This window comes from Gorilla gorilla, chromosome 5 (assembly GCF_029281585.2).
Source record: "Gorilla gorilla gorilla isolate KB3781 chromosome 5, NHGRI_mGorGor1-v2.1_pri, whole genome shotgun sequence".
In the NCBI taxonomy this organism is placed as follows: domain Eukaryota; kingdom Metazoa; phylum Chordata; class Mammalia; order Primates; family Hominidae; genus Gorilla; species Gorilla gorilla.
Genome location: NC_073229.2, coordinates 52,527,968 through 52,551,597, shown reverse-complemented (window position 1 = coordinate 52,551,597; position 23,630 = coordinate 52,527,968). Strand labels below are relative to the sequence as shown.

The window sequence follows — 23,630 nt, the reverse complement described above, 5'->3', positions numbered from 1 at the left end:
TCATTGTTCATGCGGCTCCCTCTGCCTGGCATCACCTTTCTTCCCATCTGTGCCACTCCCCACTCCAACCCCCCCAGCTCTGCAGATACTTCTTAATGCATTACTGGGCTTTCTGCTTACAGACCTACTGGCAGTTAGGTCCTTAAACAGAAACCTTGTCTCATTTGTCTTTGAGTTCCTACCGCTTGGCAACCAATGGCAGATGGGCAATAAAGTTTGCCTAAATAATTAATGAATAAATAGTCTCAAAAACAGAGTCCCCAAAGGTAGCTCAGGGTCTGGGTCCAGCTGACAAAAAGGATAGACTACCTGAACTCTCCAGCCCAGACATCCAGGAAGAGCTGAGACACTACCTACAGATGTGTATCCAATATTACTGCAGCAAACCTTCCTTAAAGATGCTAGGAAGCTCACCTGGGCTCAGAGGACTAAAGAGCCAGAGCCTGCCTGAAAGGAAGACAGTGTGGGGATTTACTGAGGCTCAGCAAAAGGATACACATACTACTATATACTGCCAGGCCTCTAATTTCGTATCAGCCGCTGTGAAGACACTTTCTCAAATGAAATGTGTTCCTCAACTGCAGCCCCTTCTTTCATCCAAGTTTAAAGAAAGATTTAAAAAAGAAAGAAAAAGAAAAACAGATTTATCTGAGAAGGAAAAATAAAGTTTTCAGCATTGCCTAGGAAAGCACCGAGACAGATGACCAGAAGCAATCAGCTTGGATTAACTTATTCCCTCCTTACTTGGATTTTCTACATATTAGAACTCTTCAACTTTCAAATGACTGATACATACCACGCTCCCCACACCCATGTCCTGTCCCCAGTGCCACAGAAATCATTTTGGAAAAACAAAAACAAACTGGGAACTTTTGGAGTATCTGTGGATTCAGAAGCTGTGAAAGTAAGGGTAGCTTAGGAGAGCAGACCTAGTAGGACATATTCTGAATTAGATCTGGTTATTTATTTGGTGGCATTCCTGCTCCAAAATATGTTCTCTGCTTTTCCTCTTGACTTAGCTGAAATCTTATATCCTAAAGATTTGAGGATTCTGGTAAAAAAAAGTAAGGGAAACTGAGCATGCAGACTTGAGCAGGTTGGGGGTACAGTAGCAAAGCACTGAGGGCAAAATCAGAGCAACTGGGGGCATGAGAAGAGAGACCTCCAGAGGTGAGTAAGAGACATATAGTAGGGAAAAAGAGTGTACAAGAGCAAACTTTAGCTGTTTCAAAATTTCATACAAAAGAAATTTCATACTGTCAGCAGTTTTCAACCCTAACAGACTCAACTCAATTCCTTTTTTTTTTTTTTTAACTTTACAATGCCTCTCTTAGTTACTAAAATCATTATTTTTTATTTTTTGATACAGGGTCTTGCTCTGTTGCTCAGGCTGGAGTGCAGTGGCGCGATCACAGCTCACTGCAACCTTGACCTCCCGCCTCAAGCAATCCTCCCACCTCAGCCCCCCAAGTAGCTGGGACTACGACAAACACACGCCACCACGCCCCACACCCAGCTAATTTTTGTATTTTTTGTAGAGACGGGTTTCACCATGTTGCCCAGGGTGGCCTGGAACTCCTGAGCTCAAGCGATCCGTCCACCTTAGCCTCCCAAAGGGCTAGGATTATAGGTGTAAGCCACTGCGCCCAGCCTCTCAAGTGATTTTTTTTTTACATATAATATAACCTACTTACTTACGCATATGATTTCAAAAAAAGTAAAATACAGTGTCCAAAGTATAATATAAAAGGAAAATAATTTACAATAAAATCATTTGTATTTCAACATGTTAAGTGCTCCAACACCACTGCACCAGAAGACAGAGTTGTTAGATGTTTGCATGCAAATGTGGAATCACCAGGATTTGGACTACTAAAAATGCAGACAGCCTGGGCAGGGTGGCTCACACCTATAATCCCAGTACTTTGGGAGGCCGAGGCGGGCGGATCACCTGAGGTCAGGAGTTCAAGACCAGCCTGGCCAACATGGTGAAACCCCATCTCTACAAAAATAAGCTGAGCATGGTGGTGGGTGCCTGTAATCCCAGCTACTTGGGAGGCTGAGGCGGGAGAATCGCTTGAACCCGGGAGGCAGAGGTTTCAGTGAGCCGAGATCGCACCATTACACTCCAGCCTGGGCGACAGGGCAAGACTCCGTCTCAAAAAAAAAAAAAAAATTAGCCGGGCTTGGTGGTGGGCACCTGTAATCCCAGCTACTCAGGAGGCTGAGGCAGGAGAATTGCTTGAACCCCGGGAGGCAGAGGTTGCAGTGAGCTACGATCGCACCATTGCACTCCAGCCGTGGCAACAAGAGCAAAACTCCATCTCAAAAATAAACAAATAAATAAATAATAAATAATAAAAATGCAGGCATATACAACTTTATCATATTGGTGATTCCAATACCAAGAGTAACAGCATTTTCCAAAAAGGTGACAAATTCTTGGTAAAGTTCAAAACGATCTTCCCTCATGGCAGTTTCCTAAAATATTCACTATAGTTTAAAGCTGTGCAGGCCAGGCATGGTGGCTCACGCCTGTAATCCCAGCACTTGGGGAGGCCGAGGTGGGTGGATCACGAGGTCAGGAGATCGAGACCATCCTGGCTAACACGATGAAACTCCGTCTCTACTAAAAATACAAAAAACTAGCCAGGTGTGGCGGCGGGCGCCTGTAGTCCCAGCTACTCCGGAGACTGAGGCAGGAGAATGGCGTGAACCGGCAGGCGGAGCTTGCAGTGAGCCAGAGCTTGCAGTGAGCGGAGATGGCGCCACTGCACTCCAGCCTGGGAGACAGAGCGAGACTCCGTCTCAAAAAATAAATAAATAAATAAATAAAATAAAGCTGTGCAATATTTTGTGCTTTTATGTAAAATAGAGTTAGAGTCTAAGCTCATTTAATCTATACAGTGGATTCAGCTACATAAACATCTAACGACATTCAAAAATCAAAAAGGACAAGGGACAATGCTTCTTTATGTGAGATTATTCCATGTACTGCAGGACATGGCCCCCCATTCACCAAACGCTAGTCATGCCCCTCAGTCACTGTGACAACCAAAAACAGTCCTTGGTGAGATACAATGATCTAAAGGAACTTACTCCAAGGAATAGGAAAAAAAATACTTTTTTCCCCCTTCTCCCCAGCTCCTTCAAATATAGTTCCCTAACAACCAAGACCCAGAACTTCATATAGTAAGTTTATGTGGCTTTTGCAGGCTAACGTAGGGAACTATTCAACATTACGTCACTATTTCTACTGGACTACACAGTCCAAATTTCAAACCTAGAAATAACTGTTGGGAACACAGTAACACAGTGCTTCTATTAAGTCTGACTTAAGTACATTGATTGCCATCAATGTCCTCCACAATTTTTTAAAATGATAGGCTGGAATCCAAGCTACATACAACCAATGCACTCTAAAGACGAAGCATACATGTAAAAAGATTGCTGTGTAGGCAAATGAAACAACAGTCAATTCAACAAATATTTTATAATATATCTAGGCCTAGCCAGATGCGGTGGCTGTAATCTCACGCCTGTAATCCCAACACTTTGGGAGGCTCAGGTAGGTGGATTACTTGAGGCCAGGAGTTTGAGACCAGCCTGGCCAACATGGTGAAACCCCATCTCTACTAAAAATACAAAAAATTAGCCAGGCACGGTGGCATGTGCCTGTAAACCCAGCTACTTAGGAGGTTGAGGCATGAAAATCGCTTGCACCTGGGAGGCGGAGGGGGCAGTGAGCCAAGATCACACCACTATATATATATATCTTATTTTTGTGACAAACAGATACCAACTACATACCCTTTTACTAAGATATATTATTATTTTACACTTTAGTTTTCTGCTTTACTATAGATACTGATTGATTCTACTGGTTATAGATACTGGGAAATGTTCTTTTCCAGTATTTATCTGTATTCAGCACCAGTACTTTAATATCTGTGTTCACAACCAGTAGCAAATACTTGCCATCACCACACAGAGTTAAAAGGCCCCTTAAAGATACGGGATGAACTGGATTTCCTTGTCCTCCCCTCCCTACAACCCCCATTACTCCCCAAGTCTAAGGTTCTCTGAGTTCTGAATTCCAACCATGCAGTCTCTCTACATATATCTTCTCCCAATTCACCCACTCAACACATCCTCAAACTCTCCGATTTCAAAGCAACCAAGACACACAATCCCTGCTGTTTTGGAGGACACACTACAGTGGGTATAAAGAACTGAGCTTTCTTTTCAGTGATTAATGCCATACCCAGATTATTCAACCAGGTTCTGTATTAAGTAAGGGTACCTAAATGACCTCTAATTTTTCACCCTAATAAAGTATATGTTATCTTCTTAGATGCTGTATAAGTAAATCCTCTAAAGGCCTAACCCAAGATACACATTTCAGCTATGCTGAGGTCAAAGTTTCCTCCTTGAGGTATGCCTTGATATGAAAAAAAAAAAAAAAGATAAATAGGAACAACTTTGGTTTTCTCCTCAAGCATCAATGCAAAAGCATTAATCTCAACCTCTCTGTACTGAAAGACTAAGAAATGTGATTTCCAAATATCTAAATGTCTAAAGAATTAGACATCTGGAAAAGTCTGGCATAACCTTGAAGATAATGAAAAAAAAAAAGTACTATCTCCAAAAACTAACAGTCATCTCTCTTGAGCTACTCTAATAAGTAAAGATAAATAGTAATGGTTATTGTTTATGGAATACTTTTTCAGGACCAAGGAGATTTATACATTATTTCTAATCCTCAAAACATTATGCATTATTATGCCCATTTTACAGATGAAGAAATTGAAACTTGGAGAAGCTAAAAAACTTGCTGAATGTCTAGCTTAGAAGTAGCAGAGTCAAAATTCACAGCCACTTTTTGGAATCCAAAGCCTGGTTCTTTCTGCTACATTGACATGCTTCTCAATTTTTCGAAGCAGTTAATTTTCATTACTGTGAACCATATATTATGCTGTTGAATGTCAAATACATACTACACTACTGCTTTGAAAATTTTATTGCTTTTAAATACTTTTTTTTTTTTTTCCAGACAGGGTCTCACTCTGTCACCCAGGCTGGAGTGCAGTGGCATGATCTTAGCTCACTGCAGCCTCAGCCTCCTAGGCTCAAGTGATCCTCCTGCTTCAGCCTCCCAAGTAGCTGGGACTACAGACGCGAACCACCATGCCTGGCTATTTAAATTTTCATTTGTTTAATAAAGATAAAATGCTATGCCAATGGGGCAAGATTACAAAGCAAGTATGAAACTATTTCATTAATATCTAGGGTAGCCTAGGCCAGGTATGGTGGCGCACGCCTATAATTCCAGCACTTTGGGAGGCTGAGGTGGGCGGATCACTTGAGGTCTGGAGTTCAAGACCAGCCCGGCCAACATGGTGAAACCTGTCTCTACTAAAAATACAAAAATTAGCCAGGCCTGGTGGTGGGCACCTATAGTCTCAGCTACTCAGGAGGCTGAGGCAGGAGGATCACAGGAGCCCAGGAGGTGGGGGTTGCTGTGAGGCAAGATCATGGCACTGCACTCCAGCCTGGGCGACAGAGCGAGACCCTGTCTCCAAAAAAACAAACAAATAAAATCCAGGGTAGCCTAAAGATCAAATATTTACAAAAACCCAAATGCCTGGAGAATAGCCCCTCCTTTCTCTTAATGTACATGATTGTCATTTTGACAGAGGGCTGAGCATTACATCCATTCCAAGTAAGAAATGTTATAGGTTAATGGTCAGAAATAACCCTAATTATTTTCATTGTACCTTTGTAATTTGAACATTACTCCAAAAAAGATCTTATGTTTTCAAGGTTCTGATATATGCTTGTGACTAAAATTTTAAATACCTCAGAATCTAAAAACTGAACTGACAGCAAAAATAAAATACCTATCTTGTTTACCACAGACAAAGTAAAAAAAAAAAAAAAAAGAAAGAAAGAAAGAAAGAAAGAAAATTAAAAATACATTCATCAGAATGGCTACAATGCAAAGCACTGGCAAGGATATAAAATAATCAGATCCCTCACACACTTCTGGTGGAAATGTAAATTGGTATAGCCACTTTGGAAAATGGTTTAGTGTATCCATTAAAGCTAAACATATACATATTCTACAATCTAAAAATTCTACCCTACATATATTCCCAACAGAAATGCATACATTTGTTTAAAGGACATGTACTAGAATGTTTCTAGTAGCGCTGTTCATAACGGCCCTAAACTGGTATCCAGAAGTCCATCAACAGTAAAATGTACAAGTAAACTGAGGTATTCTCACATAATGAAATGCTATACAGCAATGAAAAAGAATCTACAACTTGATGCAAAATATGGATTAATCTCACAAATCTTGCATTAAAGAAGCCAGACATAAATGTATAAATATAATTCAATTTATATAAAATACAAAATTGACAAAACTAATCTATGCTGTTAGAAATCTGGACATTGGTTACCCTTTGGTGGAGATAATGACTGGAAGGAGACACAGGGCAGGGTGGAAAGCTTCTCAGATGCTAGTAATATTGTTTCTTCAGGTGGCTGCTAGTGACATGATCATGTTCAGTTTGAAACACTCAATAGATGGGAGGCATTATAGCAGCAGAGTGGTTGAAGAGCACAGCTCTGGAATTGGAATGCCTGCATTTGAATCTCTATCACTTACTAGTTACAACTTTGGGTAAGTTATTTAACTTTTCTGTGCTTCCTTTCTTCATCTATAAAATATGCCTAATATCTACCTCATACGGTTATTATGGGGACTAAATTGTCTTAAGATTTGTAAAGTGCTTATTAGCACAGTGGGCTATTATTAAATACTTGCTAAGTAAATAAAAGTGCTTTATTCTGAAGCAACACAAGAAAATGAGAAAGGGAAACAGAAACATAAGATTTAACTATTACTAGAAAATGCATGAAATAATTATTTTGGAAAAGAACGTGATAATAACTAAAGTCTAGTGTAAAAAGAACATGACTGGAAGTTGTGACTAGTCTGACAAGCTTCCACCTAAGTGACCTTGGAAAAGTAACAGGCTCTCTGAGCCTGGAACTCCTACTATCAACCGGAGGCCGGCCCCGATGATCTCTAAGATCTTTGCTGCTCCTCAGTGTTCATCAAGATGATGAGTGGAGGCAGTCATCATGAACTAAGAGGGCTAAATTTGCAATCAGGCTCTCTTATTCTCCAAAAGAAATGCTGAAATCTTCTATGCCTCTGAATTTCATCTAACATGTTTTCAAAATATCTATCATGTCTATCAGCCAGGTCTCTATCGCTGAGGTTCACATTTCCTGCGGTCATTTAAAATAAATAATTAAGGCTCCTGATGGGTTTTAAAAGAGCTGTCCGGGTTTCTGTCATCCATGCCATCACAGTGGACCTAACTTCTTTGGCTACGTTATATAGCGACTCTTTATTAAACATCTATTTATATTTCAGGCACTATAATAAAAACTTTATCCCCAATGCGCCAAAAAAAATCTACTAGGTATGTATTATTCTTCCTCCTTATCTTTTACAGATAAGAAAACTAAGGCTCAGGGCCGGGCACAGTGGCTCACGCCTGTAATCCCAGCACTTTGGGAGGCCAAGGCAGGCGGATCACCAGGTCAAGAGATCAAGACGATCCTGGCCAACATGATGAAACCCCATCTCTACTAAAGATACAAAAATTAGCCGGGCGTGGTGGCGTGCACCTGCAGTCCCAGCTACTCGGGAGGATGAGGCAGGAAAATCACTTGAACTCGCGGGGGCAGAGGTTGCAATGAACCGAGATTGCACCACTGCAAAAGGCTGCCCTGCTGATTAGTGGCAGGGCTGGAAGGTGAATCTGGCATGTTTGGCTCCAGAGCCCATGCTCCTTCCATTAACGATAGACGCTTGCCTTTCTCTACAATCGATCATATTTCTTCTTATTTGTATAACGAAAGGTCATTAGCTTAGGTCATGTAAAACAAGAAAAACCTAATTTAGTGAAAAATCAATTTTGAATATTTTTTAAATCATTGCTTTGTGTTTCTAAGAAAAGGTTTCTTCCAAGGTCTATTTAAATGAATACTGGGCATTAAAGCTATTTGCATTGAGCAGCAGTCATGAAAACCAAGAGTTAAACCCTTTAAAAGGCATTTATATTTCTTCCTCGCTGCATCTCCAGTGCCCAGATTAGTGCCTGGCCTAGGGTAGGCATTTAAGAAAAACATATTGAATACCATTCTCTTCAAATCTCGTTTACCAAAATACTCTACTACTAAGGAGGGTGCATTCCAACAAGATACTTTATCATCTGAAAAACTTCATGTCCAAATAAGCATAATATGACTCACTGGTGTATCCTCTCTGCTGGGGGCCATTCTCCTGTAGGTCAAATGGCATCATCAGCAACAAGTAATTATCAAACACCTACAGTATTTATTTAATACAGTATATCTTTATTTAACTTGGTATGCCTTCCCTTCTCTCTCTTTCCCCATCAGGTTTGGGAAGCCACAGAGTCATAGTTCCTCCCCAGGCAGGCTAGCCTGTATGTGGTAAAGACTACACAGAGACACAAATGTCACATGTGATTAGGCAGCTTTTCCAAGCTAAACAAACACAAAAGCCCCAGGAGTTTGGCCTTTCCCCCAACAAGACTCATAATTTCACCTCTTCCTGGAGTCCTGAAATTACAACTACAATGTGACCTCTTCCTCAGTCCCCTGCCCAATGCTGAGAATATCAGAAATTTTCCCCAATGTCTGTGATACTTATTCCTACTTCATCTATTAATAAAAAAGGCACTGTATTCGCCAAGGAATGTGTAAGCATATACTGCTAAAATTTTTCTTTAAAAATTATATGCTCAGGCCAGGCACAGTGGCTCACGCCTGTAATCCCAGCACTTTGGGAGGCTGAGGCAGGCGGATCACGAGGTCAGGAGATCGAGACCATCCTGGCTAACATGGTGAAACCCTGTCTCTACTAAAAAGAAAAAAGAAAAAATCAGCCGGGTGTGGTGGCACGCGCCTGTAGTCCCAGCTACTCGGGAGGGCAAGACAGGTGAATCGCTTGAACCCGGGAGGCAGAGGTTGCAGTGAGCCGAGATCGTGCCACTGCACCCCAGCTTGGGCGACAGAGTGAGACTCAGTCTCAAAAAACAAAACAAAAAAAAAAAAAACTGTATGTTCAGGCTGGGCGCAGTGGCTCACCCCTGTAACCCCGGCACTTTGGGAGGCTGAGGCAGGATTCCTTGAAGCCAGGAGTTCAAGACCAGCATGGGCAACATAGCAAGACTTGATCTCCACAAAGAAATTTTTAAATTAGCCAGGGGCGTGGTGGTGCATGGTCTCAGCTACTCAGGAGGCTGAGGCAGGAGGATCACTTGAGCCTGGGAGGTCAAGGCTGTAGAGTGCCATGATCGCGCCACTGCACTCCAGCCTAGGCACAAAGCAAGATTCCGTCTCTAAAAAACAAAAACAAGGCTAGGCGCGGTGGCTCACGCCTGTAATCCCAACACTTTGGGAGGCCGAGGCAGGTGGATCACGAGGTCAGGAGATCGAGACCATCCTCGCCAATATGGTGAAACCCCATCTCTACTAAAATACAAAAAAAAAATTAGCTGGGCGTGGTGGCACATGCCTGTAGTCCCAGCTACTTGGGAGGCTAAGGCAGGGGAATCTCTTGAACCCGGTAGTTGGAGGTTGCAGTGAGCCGAGATCGCGCCACTGCACTCCAGCCTGGTGACAGAGTGAGACTCCGTCTCAAAAAAAAAAGAAAAAAAAAAAAACTCTACGTTCATAGGAGTGCACAGAATATCTGTGTATTACAGAGAAAAGTGTACCAGAATTAGGTTCTGTTCCATTACCTGACCTTCCTATGCAACTTAGGCAAGTCACTTATCTTCTCCAGGCTTTGGTTTCCTCAGCCATAAAATGAGGTACGAAACTAGATCAGGGATTATTCACCTAGTTCCAAGATGCCTTGAGGGATTCAGGCATGTGCTTCAGGGGTTTACAACTGCTCCTTCCTCTTAATCTTATATAAAAATTACCTGTTTGCGTATATGAATTTTTCCGGAGATAAGGTCTATAGCTTATGTCAAATTGTCACACAAATTGTGATCCAAAAAATAACCATACCTCATGTTTTATTGAGCACACGGTGTATGTTAGGCACTGTGCTAAGTCCTTACATATATTAATTCATGTAACACAATAACTTTTTTTAATTTTTAATTTTTGTGGGTACACAGTAGTGTATATATTTATGGGGTACATGAGATATTTTGATATAGGCACGCAATGTGAAATCAACACATCATGCAGAATGGAGTATCCATCCTCTCAAGCATTTATCCTTTGAGTTACAAACAATTCAATTACATACTTTATCTTAAAATATACATTTTTTTTTTTTTTTTGAGACAGAGTCTCGCTCTGTCACCTAGGCTGGAGTGCTGTGGCGAAATCTTGGCTCACTGCAACCTCCGCCTCCCGAGCTGAAGCGATCCTCCTGCCTCAGCCTCCCAGGTAGCTGGGATTACAGACGTGTACCACCATGCCAGGCTAATTTCTGTATTTTAGTAGAGACAGGGTTTCACCATGTTGGCTGGGCTGGACAAACAGTAGGTCTTATTCATTCTTTTTTTTTTTTTTTGTACCCTTGAAGTAGATACTGTTCTTATCCCCATTTTAGAGAAAGTAAATCAGAAAGAACCCAGGCTCTTAAACAACAATGCTATGATAGGTGAGATCATCTCTAAGCCCTAAAATTCTATGTCCTTTCAAATTATACAATTCTCCTCTGGTTAAGTTATCTGTTCCATTCTGCAATCTTTGGTCATGCCCCAAATACTATTATATCTTTACACAAAACAACCAGACTCATGGAACATCTAGATTACTATCACCTGAAAAAGAATATATTACGTTAATCTGAGTAAAAGGTCCAAAGGCACTTTCCAGCACCAGCCTCCAATGTGCTTTTTCTTTTACTACGTGGTGATTAACCAAAAGATGGATCTGGGTCTAATTACTAATTAAAGTCTCAGATCAAAGTGTCAGCCAGGAAAACGGGATGCAGTGGCAGGAAAAGTGTCTCACACACCGCTTACCAAAGCAATGAGAAGACCCAGAAAGAAACCCAAGCCTGGGTGTCCCATATTGACCGACATCTCCCCTCACCCCTACCTCCTGAAAACCACTGACCACTGTGCAGCCAAGCCCTGGGTCACTCTCCACTTGAGATACAAAGGCTGGTTAAGGTATTAACCATCACCAACTCCAGCATGGAATAAGGAGTGAAAACTAAGTGAAACCTAGCTCCCAATTTTTGTGGCCACTGGTTGTGACAACCTGCAATCGCAACACGGGGTTCAGCAGTCACTCGGCTACACCTGAAAACTGTTTTGCCGGCCAGCCTCCTCATGCCAAATTACTCAGCGACATAACATTGCTTAATAAAAGGCTGCAAAGCAGAAGCGGACGTTGTTGGTTCTTTTCACAGGCTGTCAAAAAAAACCTCCACATCTTAAAGGGAAGGTTGCGGAAACTTTATCCCCAACTCTCATGACCTTTCTCCAATTAGGCTGTGTAATGAAAAGAAAAGCAAAAGAGGGAGAAAGAAGTCCAGAGGAACGGCCCTGGGTGCTGGGCTTTTCCAAGGGTGATGCAACAGGGTCAGACAGAAGAGGAGGAGGTGGGAGCTCCTGGGAAAGAGAAAACCAGCCTCAGCGTTGGAAATCTAAGGGGAAATGGCTTAGCAGGACTGGTGGCAGGGTTATTTAGAACGGGCAAAGGCATAGGATCTGGGAGAGGAGGGCGGTCAGAGGCCCAAAGGAAGGGGCAGGGGCCCAAAGGCCAGGGAAAGCAGAGAGAAGACAGCTGGTTCGGGCAGGCAAGAGTGGGCTTCGTGGGGGCCTCGGAAAGACGGTCAAGGGAGCACGGGGTGACCTGCTCGGAGGTGTGGGAGGTGGGGACAGCAGGCCAGGAGGGCCTTGAGGGGAGAGAAAAAGTCCAGGGGGTTGTTAGGGTGGGGAGAGACTAGAGGCACCGGCGCCAGGACAGGAGGGCCCAGCGCAGGGGAAGCACAGAGCGGCGACAACGGTGGGCGCCGGCGGGCGCAGGGAGAAGCTGTCCGGGCTCGAGTTAGGCAGGGGCTGCCACGGAGTCCCGGCTCCGGGCTGGAGAGAGGGAGACTGGGCCCGGAGCGCGGCGTCAGGGAGGAGGTCGGAGAGGGTTAGGAAGGGCCCAGGACCGCCGGGGGCCGGCGCTGGCGCTCTCACCGGGACAGGTGTTTCAGGATCTGCTTCTTAATGATCCCGGCCATGCCGGAGCCGCGGCCCGCGTGGAAGGCGGGTGGGCGGGCAGCTGTGGCCTCCTCAGTTGTGTAGAAGAGGCGGCCCCCTCACCTCGCCGCGGCGTGAGCACCGGACACAGCCGCCGCCGCCATGGCGCTTTCTCGCCCCTGTTTGGGCGCCTGGCGCTCCGCCACGATCCCACCCACCAGCGCGGCGCCGCGGCCGCCGGCCCAGAGCGACGCGAAGATCGCGCGCCACCCGCCGGCCTTGCTTGCGGCGGCCAGAGGCGCGCGCGGTGAGGGGCGGCGGCGCGCGCAGCGCCGGGGCTGGCTGACTCGAGCCTCCTCCCTCCGCGCTCCCGTCCGCCTCTCGGGTCTGAAACGCTTCTTTCGCCTCTGAGGGGTGTGCGGTTCCTTTCGCACCCGGCAGTCGCCTTGAAACCTAGGAGAAAGGCGGGGTAGTTGTAATTTTTGCAGAAATTCGTTAGATCATTGCGCAGCTCCCGGATGCCAGCGTCCGCCTCTCGTTTATTTCCCTCACACATTCACTCAGTATTTGTTGAGCACCAGCTGTACTCCAGGAATCGGGCTGGGGACTGAAAAGTAGTATCAAGGACCTCACAGACCCATAGATGGGACACGCGAACCAACCGCTGCGGTCACCTGCGAAGGGCTTTGTGCTGGAGAGCTGGGAAGGGGGCGCCCGTCACCCTCTTGGTGCCTCCCTTAGCCTCGGCTCCTGAACCGATGGGCAAAATGTATTTACTCAAGACCTGAGCGGCTCACTGCAGAAGCACTCCCTCCCAAATGTGGGGTCAGAAGAAACTGAGACGGTCAATTGTTAAAATGACCTAGGACTTTAGAGATCAGCTTCTTCCCTGTGCAAATACGGAAACGGAAGCTCTGGGAAATAAGAGCTTTCCCAAGGTCACCTACTTAGGGCCACCCAGGACTAGAACCCAAGTATTCTGACTCCCAGTCAAGTGTTAGATCCACTCTATTTCATCCATATGCTTAAAAGTGTAACCCGCATGCCGGCGACACCCGTAGACCCAATGGCAAAGATGGAAACGTGACAGTTCTCCGGACTTAAGCCTTCAAGCAAAAACTTGGAAAAAAAAGAAAAACAAAAACCTCTTGAGACAGCCTTATAGGAAGTCTGGCCACCAGCTAATATTGCATTTTAAATGTAGTCATTCTTTAATATAAAACCAAAGACATTCAACCCTGTCTCCCTGTCTCCCCCGTCAGTCATTCAGGGTGCTCCAAAACAATTGTTTCCCTTAAAACAATTACTCCCTAATTCCAGAGATAGTCTAAGCACGGTAAACCATATAAATGTTAAATTTTAAAAATGAATAATCAGGCCAGCCGCGGTGGCTCTCCCCTGTAATCCCAGCACTTTGAGAGGCCGAGACAGACGGATCGCTTGGGCCCAGGAGTTCAAGATCAGCCTGGGTAACATGACGAAATCTCATCTCTACAAAAAATACAGAAATTAGCCGGGCGTGGTGGCACAGGCCTGTAATCCCAGCTACTCGGGAGGCTGAGGTGGGAGGATCCCTTGAGCCTGGGAGGCAGAGGTTGCAGTGAGCTGAGATCACCCCACTGCACCCCAACCTGGTCGACTGAGCAAGACTGTCTCAAAAGTAACACACCATGCATTCCTATGCCTATCCCTTAGTCATAGTAAGTTCAATTTTTCCCAGAAGTCCCCAAAATATTATATAAAAGGAAAGCAAATCATCCTCGGCCCGGGTGCTTTACTACCCACTCCCCTCCAGTAGGACTGAATATCATTAATTGTCCCTCTGCCCACCTCTCACCAGAATATATAACAGGGACCAATAGGGCCTATGGAAGAGGAGGTTTCTTGCCATTGTTATCGGCTATTATTGCTTTTTCCCAATTCGGTCCTCAGCCACAAGGGCCTCACAGCAATTTTTGCATTTCAGGCTTCCTTTGTTGGAGCACCCCAGCAAAGAAGATTGGACATCTGAATCAGCTATGTAAGGCAAAACCTACCTCATGCTCAGAGACTCAGCACCCTCACTGAATGCGTCATCACGCCTGGTGAATGAGTTATTTTTGTTGAATGCAAAAATTCGTTCTTTACAAAAATATGGCCTCTTTAGGGACCAGGAAATAGGAGAGTTAATATTCTCACCAGCAGTATTAATGTGTTTATCCTTGCTTGTAATTCTAAGAATCTGAGACATATAAAGACAAAAGGAGGCCAGGCGCGGTGGCTCACGCCTGTAATCCCAGCACTTTGGGAGGTCGAGGCGGGCGGATCACCTGAGGTCAGGAGTTCGAGACCAGCCTCAACATGGAGAAACCCCATCTCTACTAAAAATACTAATTAGCCGGGTGTGGTGGTGCATGCCTGTAATCCTAGCTACTCCGGAGGCTGAGGCAGGAGAACTGCTTGAACCTGGGAGGCGGAGGTTGCGGTGAGCCGAGATGGCACCATTGCACTCCAGCCTGGGCAACAAGAGAGAAACTCCATCTCAAAAATAAATAAATAAATTAATTAATTTAATTAAATAAAAGACAAAAGGGATCTGAAGCCAATCCATGCATTTTTTTCAAATTAAACATTTTATATTTAGATGATTATAGATTAACATTCAGTTGTAAGAAATAATACAAATAGGCCAGCCGTGGTGGCTCATGCCTGTAATCCTAGCACTTTGGGAGGCCAAGGCGGGGGGATCACTTGAGGTCAGGAGTTCAAGACCAGCCTGGCCAACATGGTGAAACCCCATCTCTACTAAAAATACAAAAATTAGCTGGGCATGTTGGTGGGTGCCTGTAATCCCAGCTACTCGGGAGGCTGACACAGGAGAATTGTTTGAACCCAGGAGGCGAAGGTTGCAGTGAGTGATCATGCCCCTGCCTGGGTAACAGAGCAAGACTCTATCTCAAAAAAAAAAAAAAAGAGAGAGAGAGAAAGAGAGAAATAATACAAATAAGTTCATGTATCCTTTACCTAGTTCTCCCCAATAATAACATCTTGCAAAACTATATTGCAATATCACAACCAAGATATTGACATCAATAGATAATACACAGAACATGTCCATCGGTGTTGCCCTTTTTTTTCTGTAGATGGAGTCTCACTCTGTCGCCCAGGCTGGAGTGCAATGGCGTGAACTTGGCTCACTGCAACCTCTGCCTCCCAAGTTCAAGCAATTCTCCTGCCTTAGCCTCCAGAGTAGCTGGGATCACAGGCGCATGCCACCACGCCTGGCTAATTTTTGTATTTTAGAAGAGATGGGGTTTCACCATGTTGGCCAGGCTGGTCTCAAACTCCTGACCCCAGGTGATCTGCCTGCCTCAGCCTCCCAAAGCGCTGGGATTACAGGCGTGAGCCACCATGCCCAGCCACTGTTGCCCTTTTATAATCACCCCAATCTTCCTCCAGGACCCACCACCTCCTTAACCCCAGCAACCACTAATGTGTTCTCCATTTCTATAATTTTGTAATTTCAAGAATGTTATATAAATGGAACCATACAGTATGTAACCTTTGGGGACTGTACTTTTTCTTATTATTTATTTTTAATTTTTATTATTTTTTTAGAGATGGGGTCTCGCTCTGTTGTTGCCTGGGCTGGAGTGCAGTGGTGCAATCATAGCTCACTGTAGCCTCCATAGCTCACTGTAGCCTCCATAGCTCACTGTAGCCTCCAACTCCTGGTCTCAAGTGATCCTCCCACCTCAGCCTCCTGAGTGGCTGGGACTCAGGCACACGCCACCATGCCTGGCTAATTGTTTTATTTTTGGTAGAGACAGGATCTTGCTATGTTGCCCAGGCTGGCATTGAACTCCTGGGCTCAAGCGATACTCCCACTTCGGCCTCCCAAAGAGCTGAGATTACAGGTGTGAGCCACCACGTGCCCGGCCTGAGGGTACTTTTTCCATCAGCATAATTCTCTGGAGATTCATCCAGGTAGTTATGTGTATGAATAGTTTGTTCCTTTTTCCTGATGAGTAGTATTCCATGATATAGATATACCACAGTTTGCTTAACTATTCACCTGCTGAAGGACATCTGGGCTGTTTCCAGTTTTCTATTATTATGAATAAGCCTGCTATAAATATTTGTGTACAGGTGTTTGTGTGAGCATTAGTTTTCATTTTGCTGGGATAAGTGTCCAGGAGTGCAATAGCTGGGTTGTATGGTAGTTGAGTGTTTAGCATATCTAAAAACTGCCAAACTGGTATTCAGAATGACTATTATCATTTCACATTCCCACCAGCAGTGTGTAAGTGATCCAGTTTCTCTGTATCTTCACCATAATTTGTGTTGTCACTATATTTATTTTAGCCATTTGATAGGTATGTAGTGATACCTCATTGTAGTTTTGATTTATATTTCCCTAATGGCCAATGACATTGAATACCTTTTCACATGATTTGCCATCTGTATATTTGCAAAAACTTTCTCCCATTCTGTGAGTTGTCTTAATTTTCCTGATAGAAAAATGAAGTGCAGGCTGGGCACGGTGGCTCACGCCTGTAATCCCAGCACTTCAGGAGGCCAAGGTGGGCATATCACCTGAGGTCAGGAGTTCAAGACCAGCCTGGCCAACATGGTGAAACCCCATCTCTACTAAAAATACAAAAAAGTTAGCCAGGTGTGGTGGCACACGCGTATAGTCCCAGCTACTCAGGTGGCTGAGGCAGGGGAATCGCTTAAACCTGAGAGGCAGAGATTGCAGTAAGCTGGGATTGTGCCACTGTACTCTAGCCTAGGCAACAGAGTGAGACTCTGTCTCAAAAACAAAAAAAAAAAAGAAAAAGAAAAATGAAGTGCAAAAAACTTTGTTGATACCCAGTTTATCTTCCCCCAACTTGTGTTGCTGTGCTTTTGGTGTCATATCTAAGAAATCATGGCCTAATCTGAAGACATGAAGATTTACATCTATATTCTCTTCTAAGATTGTATAGTTTTAGCTCTTACATTTAGGAATATGATCCATTTTAACATGACCCATATATAATTTTTGTATATGGTGTGATGCAGGAAATCGACTTCATAATTTTGCATGGGGATATCCAGTTGTCCTAGCAACATTTGTTGAAACCATTTTCTTCCCCATTGAATTGTCTTGGTGAAAATCAATTGATCACAAACGCAAGGGTTTACTTCCGGACTCTTAATTCTGTTTCATTTATCTATATGTCTATTCTTATGCAAGTACCACAGTGTCTTGATTAATGTAGTTTTGTAATAAGTTTTAAAATAAAGAATCTATCGGCCGGGCGCCGTGGCTCACACCTGTAATCCCAGCACTTTGGGAGGCCGAGGCGGGCGGATTACGAGGTCAGGAGATCGAGACCATCCTGGCTAACACGGCGAAATCCCGTCTGTACTAAAAATACAACAAAAATAAATAAATAAATAAATTAGCCGGATGTAGCAGGGGGCACCTGTAGTCCCAGCTACTCCAAGGCTGAGGCAGGAGAATGGCGTGAACCGGGGAAGCGGAGCGTGCAGTAAGCCAAGATCGCGCCACTGCACTCCAGCCTGGGCGACAGAGTGAGACTCCGCCTCAAAAAAATAAAATAAAATAAAATAAAAATGTGCGGGCGCGGTGGCTCACGCCTGTAATCCTTGCACTTTGGGAGGCCGAGGTGGGTGGATCACAAGGTCAGGAAATCGAAACCATCCTGGCTAACACGGTGAAACCTCGACTCTACTAAAAATACAAAAAAATTAGCCGAGCATGGTGTTGGGCGCCTGTGGTCCCAGATGCTCAGGAGGCTGAGGCAGGAGAACGGCGTGAAGCTGGTAGACGGAGCTTGCAGTGAGCCGAGATGATGCCACTGCACTCCAGCCTAGGCGACAGAGCGAGACTCCGTCTCAAAAAAATAAATAATAAATAATAAATAAAATAAAAATAGAATCTATCATGTTTTTGTGTGTATCTCTTTGTATAGCTTTTAGTTGTTTCTCTGGGTTATTACATTATATATACACACCTTATCACATCTACTGGTGTTGACATTTACTAGTTCAAGTGAAGTGTGGACATCTTTTTTTTTTTTTTTTGAGACGGAGTCTCGCTCTGTCGCCCAGGCTGGAGTGCAGTGGCGCGATCTCGACTCACTGCAAGCTCTGCCTTCCGGGTTACGCCATTGTCCTGCTGCAGCCTCTCGAATAGCTGGGACTACAGGCGCCCGCCACCACGCCCGGCTAATTTTTTGTATTTTTAGTAGAGATGGGGTTTCACCTTGGTCTCAATCTCCTGACCTTGTAATCCGCCCACCTCGGCCTCCCAAAGTGCTGGGATTACAAGCATGAGCCACCGCGCCCGGCCAAAGTGCAGACATCTTACCTTCTTTTATGTCTCCTTATGTATCTTTTTTTTTTTTTTTTGAGACGGAGTCTTGCTCTGTCACCCAGGCTGGAGTCCAGTGTTGCGATCTCAGCTCACTGCAACCTCTGCCTCCCGGATTCAAGCGATTCTCCTGCCTCAGCCTCTGGGTAGCTGGGATTACAGGCGTGTGCCACCATGCCCGGCTAATTTTTGTATTCTTAGTAGAGACGGGGTTTCGCCATGTTGGCCAGGCTGGTCTCAAACTCCTGACCTCAGGGGATCCACCCGCCTTGGCCTCCCAAAGGGCTGGGATTACTGGCGTGAGCCACTGCACCCAGCCATACCCTTCACTTCTTTATCCTTTCAACAACCATTCCCACAAAGTACTAGGACATGATATATAGGCAAAGGAAAGAAGGAAAGGATTAGAAGACCTGTTCTCAGGGTCACTGTGACTAAGTATTTACAAAGTGCTTTGAGATTTTGACTTCATGTGCTATGCTCCAAGTATTATCATTAGATGAGGACAAAAGTCAATGGGCTTTTTTTAATTGGCAGGTAGGGAAAGATACCCATTCAAGTATAGAGCTATGTAACTGGGACACTTAATCATCAGTGAACTTTTCCAAAGGCTTTTCCAAATTTGGATTAATCAAATTAGCCTATGGCTCTGTACAATGATCCTATTACTCATGCAGCTTAAAATCAGGGGATTAGAATTCTGACAAACTGGCCAGGAGAGGTGCCTCACGCCTGTAATCCCAGCACTTTGGGGGGGCAGAGGCAGGGGGATCACGTGAGGTCAGGAGTTCGAGACCAGCCTGGCCAACATAGTGAAACCCCAACTCTACTAAAAATACACAAAAAAATTAGCCAGGCGTGGTGGCGGACGCCTGTAATCCCAGCTACTCAGGAGGCTGAGGCAGGAGAATCGCTTGAACACAGGAGGCGGAGGTTGCAGTGAGCCGAGATTGCGCCACTGCACTCCAGCATGGGCAACAAGAGTGAAAGTCTGCCTCAAAAAAAAAAAAAAAAAATTCTGACAAATCACTCAAAAGCCCTAGCAGTGGAAATGCTGACAGCTTGGACTTTAAGCATACTTACAATGGCTTCAGATCTGCCCACGGAAGCAAGTACGTTATCCCACATCGACACTAACTTCTTTAATTTTGTTATTTCGTAGTATTCTTGTGTGCACCTTTACAAATTCTCCCATTACAGTTCATTATATTTCAGAATTAAGACCAGATGTCTAAAGGCACAAATTAATAGCAATAAATTAGTTCTACTGTCTTCTTCACAGCTTCTCACAAAGGAAATGTCTTATTCATTATAATTATACTTTTGCCCTAAGAGTTGATAAAAACACAAAAAGAACTTTATTTTTGTGAGACAGGGTCTCACTCTGCTGCCCTGGCTGGAGTGCAGTGGCGCTATCTTGGCTCATTGCAGCCTCGACCTTCCAGGCTCAAGCGATCCTCCCACATAGCTGGGACAACAGGCGTGCACCACTATGCCCAGCTAATATTTTGTATTTTTTGTAGAGACAAGGTTTCACCATGTTGCACAGGCTGAAAAATAACTTTTAAAAACTATTGTTTCTACTTTTATTCATTGTAGATGAAGCTTGTTAAGCTTTTAGGTCATCACACTGTTTTTCTGAAGCTACATAAAATGCTTTCTTGCATACACAAAAGACACATTCTTCACCTAGAAACTGACAGAGCCATCCAAACCAGAAACTTGAGGAATCACATGTAAAGCACAGTTGGCAAGGTTTCTACTAACAAACTGTTAAGTCTGCAGAAGATTTTTTATTTTTTATTTTTTGAGACGGAGTCTCGCTCTGTCAGCCAGGCTGGAGTGCAGTGGCGCGATCTCGGCTCACTGCAAGCTCCACCTCCCGGGTTCGCGCTATTCTCCTGCCTCAGCCTCCCGAGTAGCTGGGACTACGGGCGCCCGCTACTGTGCCCAGCTAATTTTTTGTATTTTCAGTAGAGACAAAGTTTCACCGTGTTAGCCAGGATGGTTTCGAGCTCCTGACCTCGTGATCCACCCGCCTTGGCCTCCCAAAGTGCTGGGATTACAGGCATGAGCCACCGCGCCTGGCCTGCAGAAGATTTTACTAACAAATCTGAGCTATAAACATCAGACACATAAATCATCGATTTCTGAAACTTAACTCCTTCTTAGAAAGATGTGACTGGCTGGGCATGGTGGCTCACGCCTGTAATCTCAGCACTTTGGGAGGCTGAGGAGGGCGGATCACGAGGTCAGGAGATAGAGCTATCATCCTGGCCAACATGGTGAAACCCTATCTCTACTAAAAATACAAAAATTAGCCGGGGGTGGCAGTATGTGCCTGTAATCCCAGCTACTCGGGAGGCTGAGGCAGGAGAATCGCTTGAACCCGGGAGGCAGAGTTTGCAGGGAGCCGAGATTGCACCACTGCACACAAGCTTGGGCGACAAAGCGAGACTCCATCTCAAAAAACAAACAAACAAACAAACAAACAAACAAATGTGACTAAATGTGAAACTAAAAAGCAACAAGTAATCCTGTCAAAGGTTCAGTTGATTCAGCTTCTATATAGACAGCATAAAGACCATTTATTTGTCAAAATCTCTCTAATCTCTAGTTTACTTAAATAAACTGGTTTATTTACCTAAATTAGCCCCTCTTCAAAATAGTCACAAATTTCTAGGAGAAAAAGCAACCCAACTACCATCATTTCAATTTCTACCTCCAAACCTTTTAAAAATTATAGGCACACACACACATGCAGTTATGTTCTCAAAGAGAGCAGACCCTAAGACTTTCTCTTTCTCTCTCCTCTCCTCCCCACTCTTTTTGAGAGTGTCTTGCTCTGTTGCCCAGGCTGGAGTGCAGTGGCGTGATCTCTGCTTACTTGCAACCTCCACCTCCCAGACTCAAATGATGCTCCCACCTCCGAAGTAGCTGGGATCACAGGCACACCCACCAAGCCCAAAATACAGAAATTTTTTGTATTTTTTTGTAGAGATGAGGTCTCGCCATGTTGCCCAAGCTGGTCTTGAACCCCAGGCTCAAGTGATCCACCTGCCTCGGCCTCTCAGAGGGCTGGGATGATAGGCGTGAGCCAACACGCTCAGCTTCTAAGAGTTTTTTCTAAATATGCTAAGAAACAAAATCTAGCTTTTCCAAAATGTAAATTTCCTAGGCCCTACCCCAGGATCTACTGAATCAAAGAATCTTCATTTTGAAAAATGCCCCTTGTGATTCTCATCATCAGCAGTTATAAATTTCTGGTTTAGGGTACCCTCTGCCATAATGTCACTATAACAACCACCTCAGTTGGCAAAGGTGTTTTGCTTCCGGTTTTTTTTTTTGAGACGGAGTCTTGGCCTGTCACCAGGCTGGAGTGCAGTGGTGTGATCTTGGCTCACTGCAAGCTCCATCTCCCAGGTTCAAACAATTCTCCTGCCTCAGCCTCCCGAGTAGCTGGGACTACAGGCATGTGCCACCACACCCAGCTAATTTGTGTATTTTTAGTACAGACGGGGTTTCACCATGTTGGCCAGGATGGTCCCGATCTCTTGACCTCGTGATCCACCTGCCTTGGCCTCCCAAAGTGCTGGGATTACAGGCGTGAGCCACTGCGCCTGGCCACTTCTGTTTTTTCAAATAGGTAATGACTCAATATAAAAAAGGTGACAAGCCTTTCTCCCCTCATATCTATCCCACAGCCACCCACTTTATCCTTCATGAGTAACCAGTATTATCAGTCGCTTCTTTGTCGTTGTAGAAACCATTATACATACACAGGCAAATACAGATATTTCCTTTAAAAAAGGATAGCCGCGGCCCAGCGCAGTGGCTCACGCCTGTAATCCCAGCACTTTGGGAGGCTGAGGTAGGCGGATCACGACGTCAGGAGATCGAGACCATCCTGGCTAACACAGTGAAACCCCGTCTCTACTAAAAATACAAAAAATTAGCTGGGCGTGGTGGCGGGCACCTGTAGTCCCAGCTACTCAGGAGGCTGAGGCAGGAGAATGGCGTGAACCTGGGAAGCGGAGCTTGCAGTGAGCCGAGATCATGCCACTGCACTCCAGCCTGGGGACAGAGCGAGACTCCGTCTCAAAAAAAAAAAAAAAAAGGTTGCCGCAAACAATACATTGTTAGGTGAACCAATGTGTAGAACAATGTGTATCTTGGAGATCATTTCCTATTGGTACACAGAACTTCCTTATTCTATTTTAACATGCATAGTATATGGAACTGTGTATTGATGCATGTATATGCAACATAGTGTATGCAACTGTATTATACTTAAATCAGCCCCCTATCATTGGACATCTATATTATTTCCGATCTTTTGCTGCAATACATAATACACATATGTCAGTCATTTCATACATGTGCAAGTCTACCTGCAGGATAAATTCCTAGACATGGAAATACTAGGTCAAAGATACAGGTATTCTAATTCTGATAGATACTGCCAAATTGCCTTCCCAGAGGGTATAATAGTTTTCATTCCCACTTGCAATATGAGAGAGTTTTAAGGTTTTTTGTTTGTTTTTTCTCGAGACAGAGTCTTGCTCTGTCACCCAGGCTAGAGTGCAATGGTGTGATCTTGGCTCACTACAACCTCTGCCTCCTGGGTTCAAGCAATTATCCTGCCTCAGCCTCCCGAGTAGCTAGGATTAGAGGCGTGCACCACCACATCCAGCTAATGTTTTGTATTTTTTAGTAGAGACGGGGTTTCACCATGTAGGCCAGACTGGTCTCAAACTCCTGACCTTGTGATCCGCCCACCTCGGCCTCCCAAAGTGCTGGGATTATAGGCATGAGACACCACGCCCAGCCAAGAGTTTAAGTTTTATACTTCACTGAATATGAACAGTGCCAATGGCTTCCTTTCTAGATGCTTCCCTGAAAATATGCTACTTTTACAGCCTAGTTATGTAACAAACAGGATTCTAAAAACACATTCTGGGACAGGCGCAGTGGCTCACCCCTGTAATCCCAGC

At 44.6% G+C, this 23,630-nt stretch overlaps 1 protein-coding gene across 1 annotated transcript in view; it reads right to left on the bottom strand.

The window, feature by feature from the left end:
- Positions 1-12,736, bottom strand: part of BLTP3A (bridge-like lipid transfer protein family member 3A) — an 85,445-nt gene extending 72,709 nt beyond the window's left edge. The window contains exon 1 of the mRNA XM_004043862.5: positions 12,273-12,736. Coding sequence (XP_004043910.3) covers positions 12,273-12,316 — 44 coding nt within the window. The 5' untranslated portion in view covers positions 12,317-12,736. The remainder of the gene's footprint in view (positions 1-12,272) is intronic.
- Between the last annotated feature and the right edge of the window lie 10,894 nt (positions 12,737-23,630).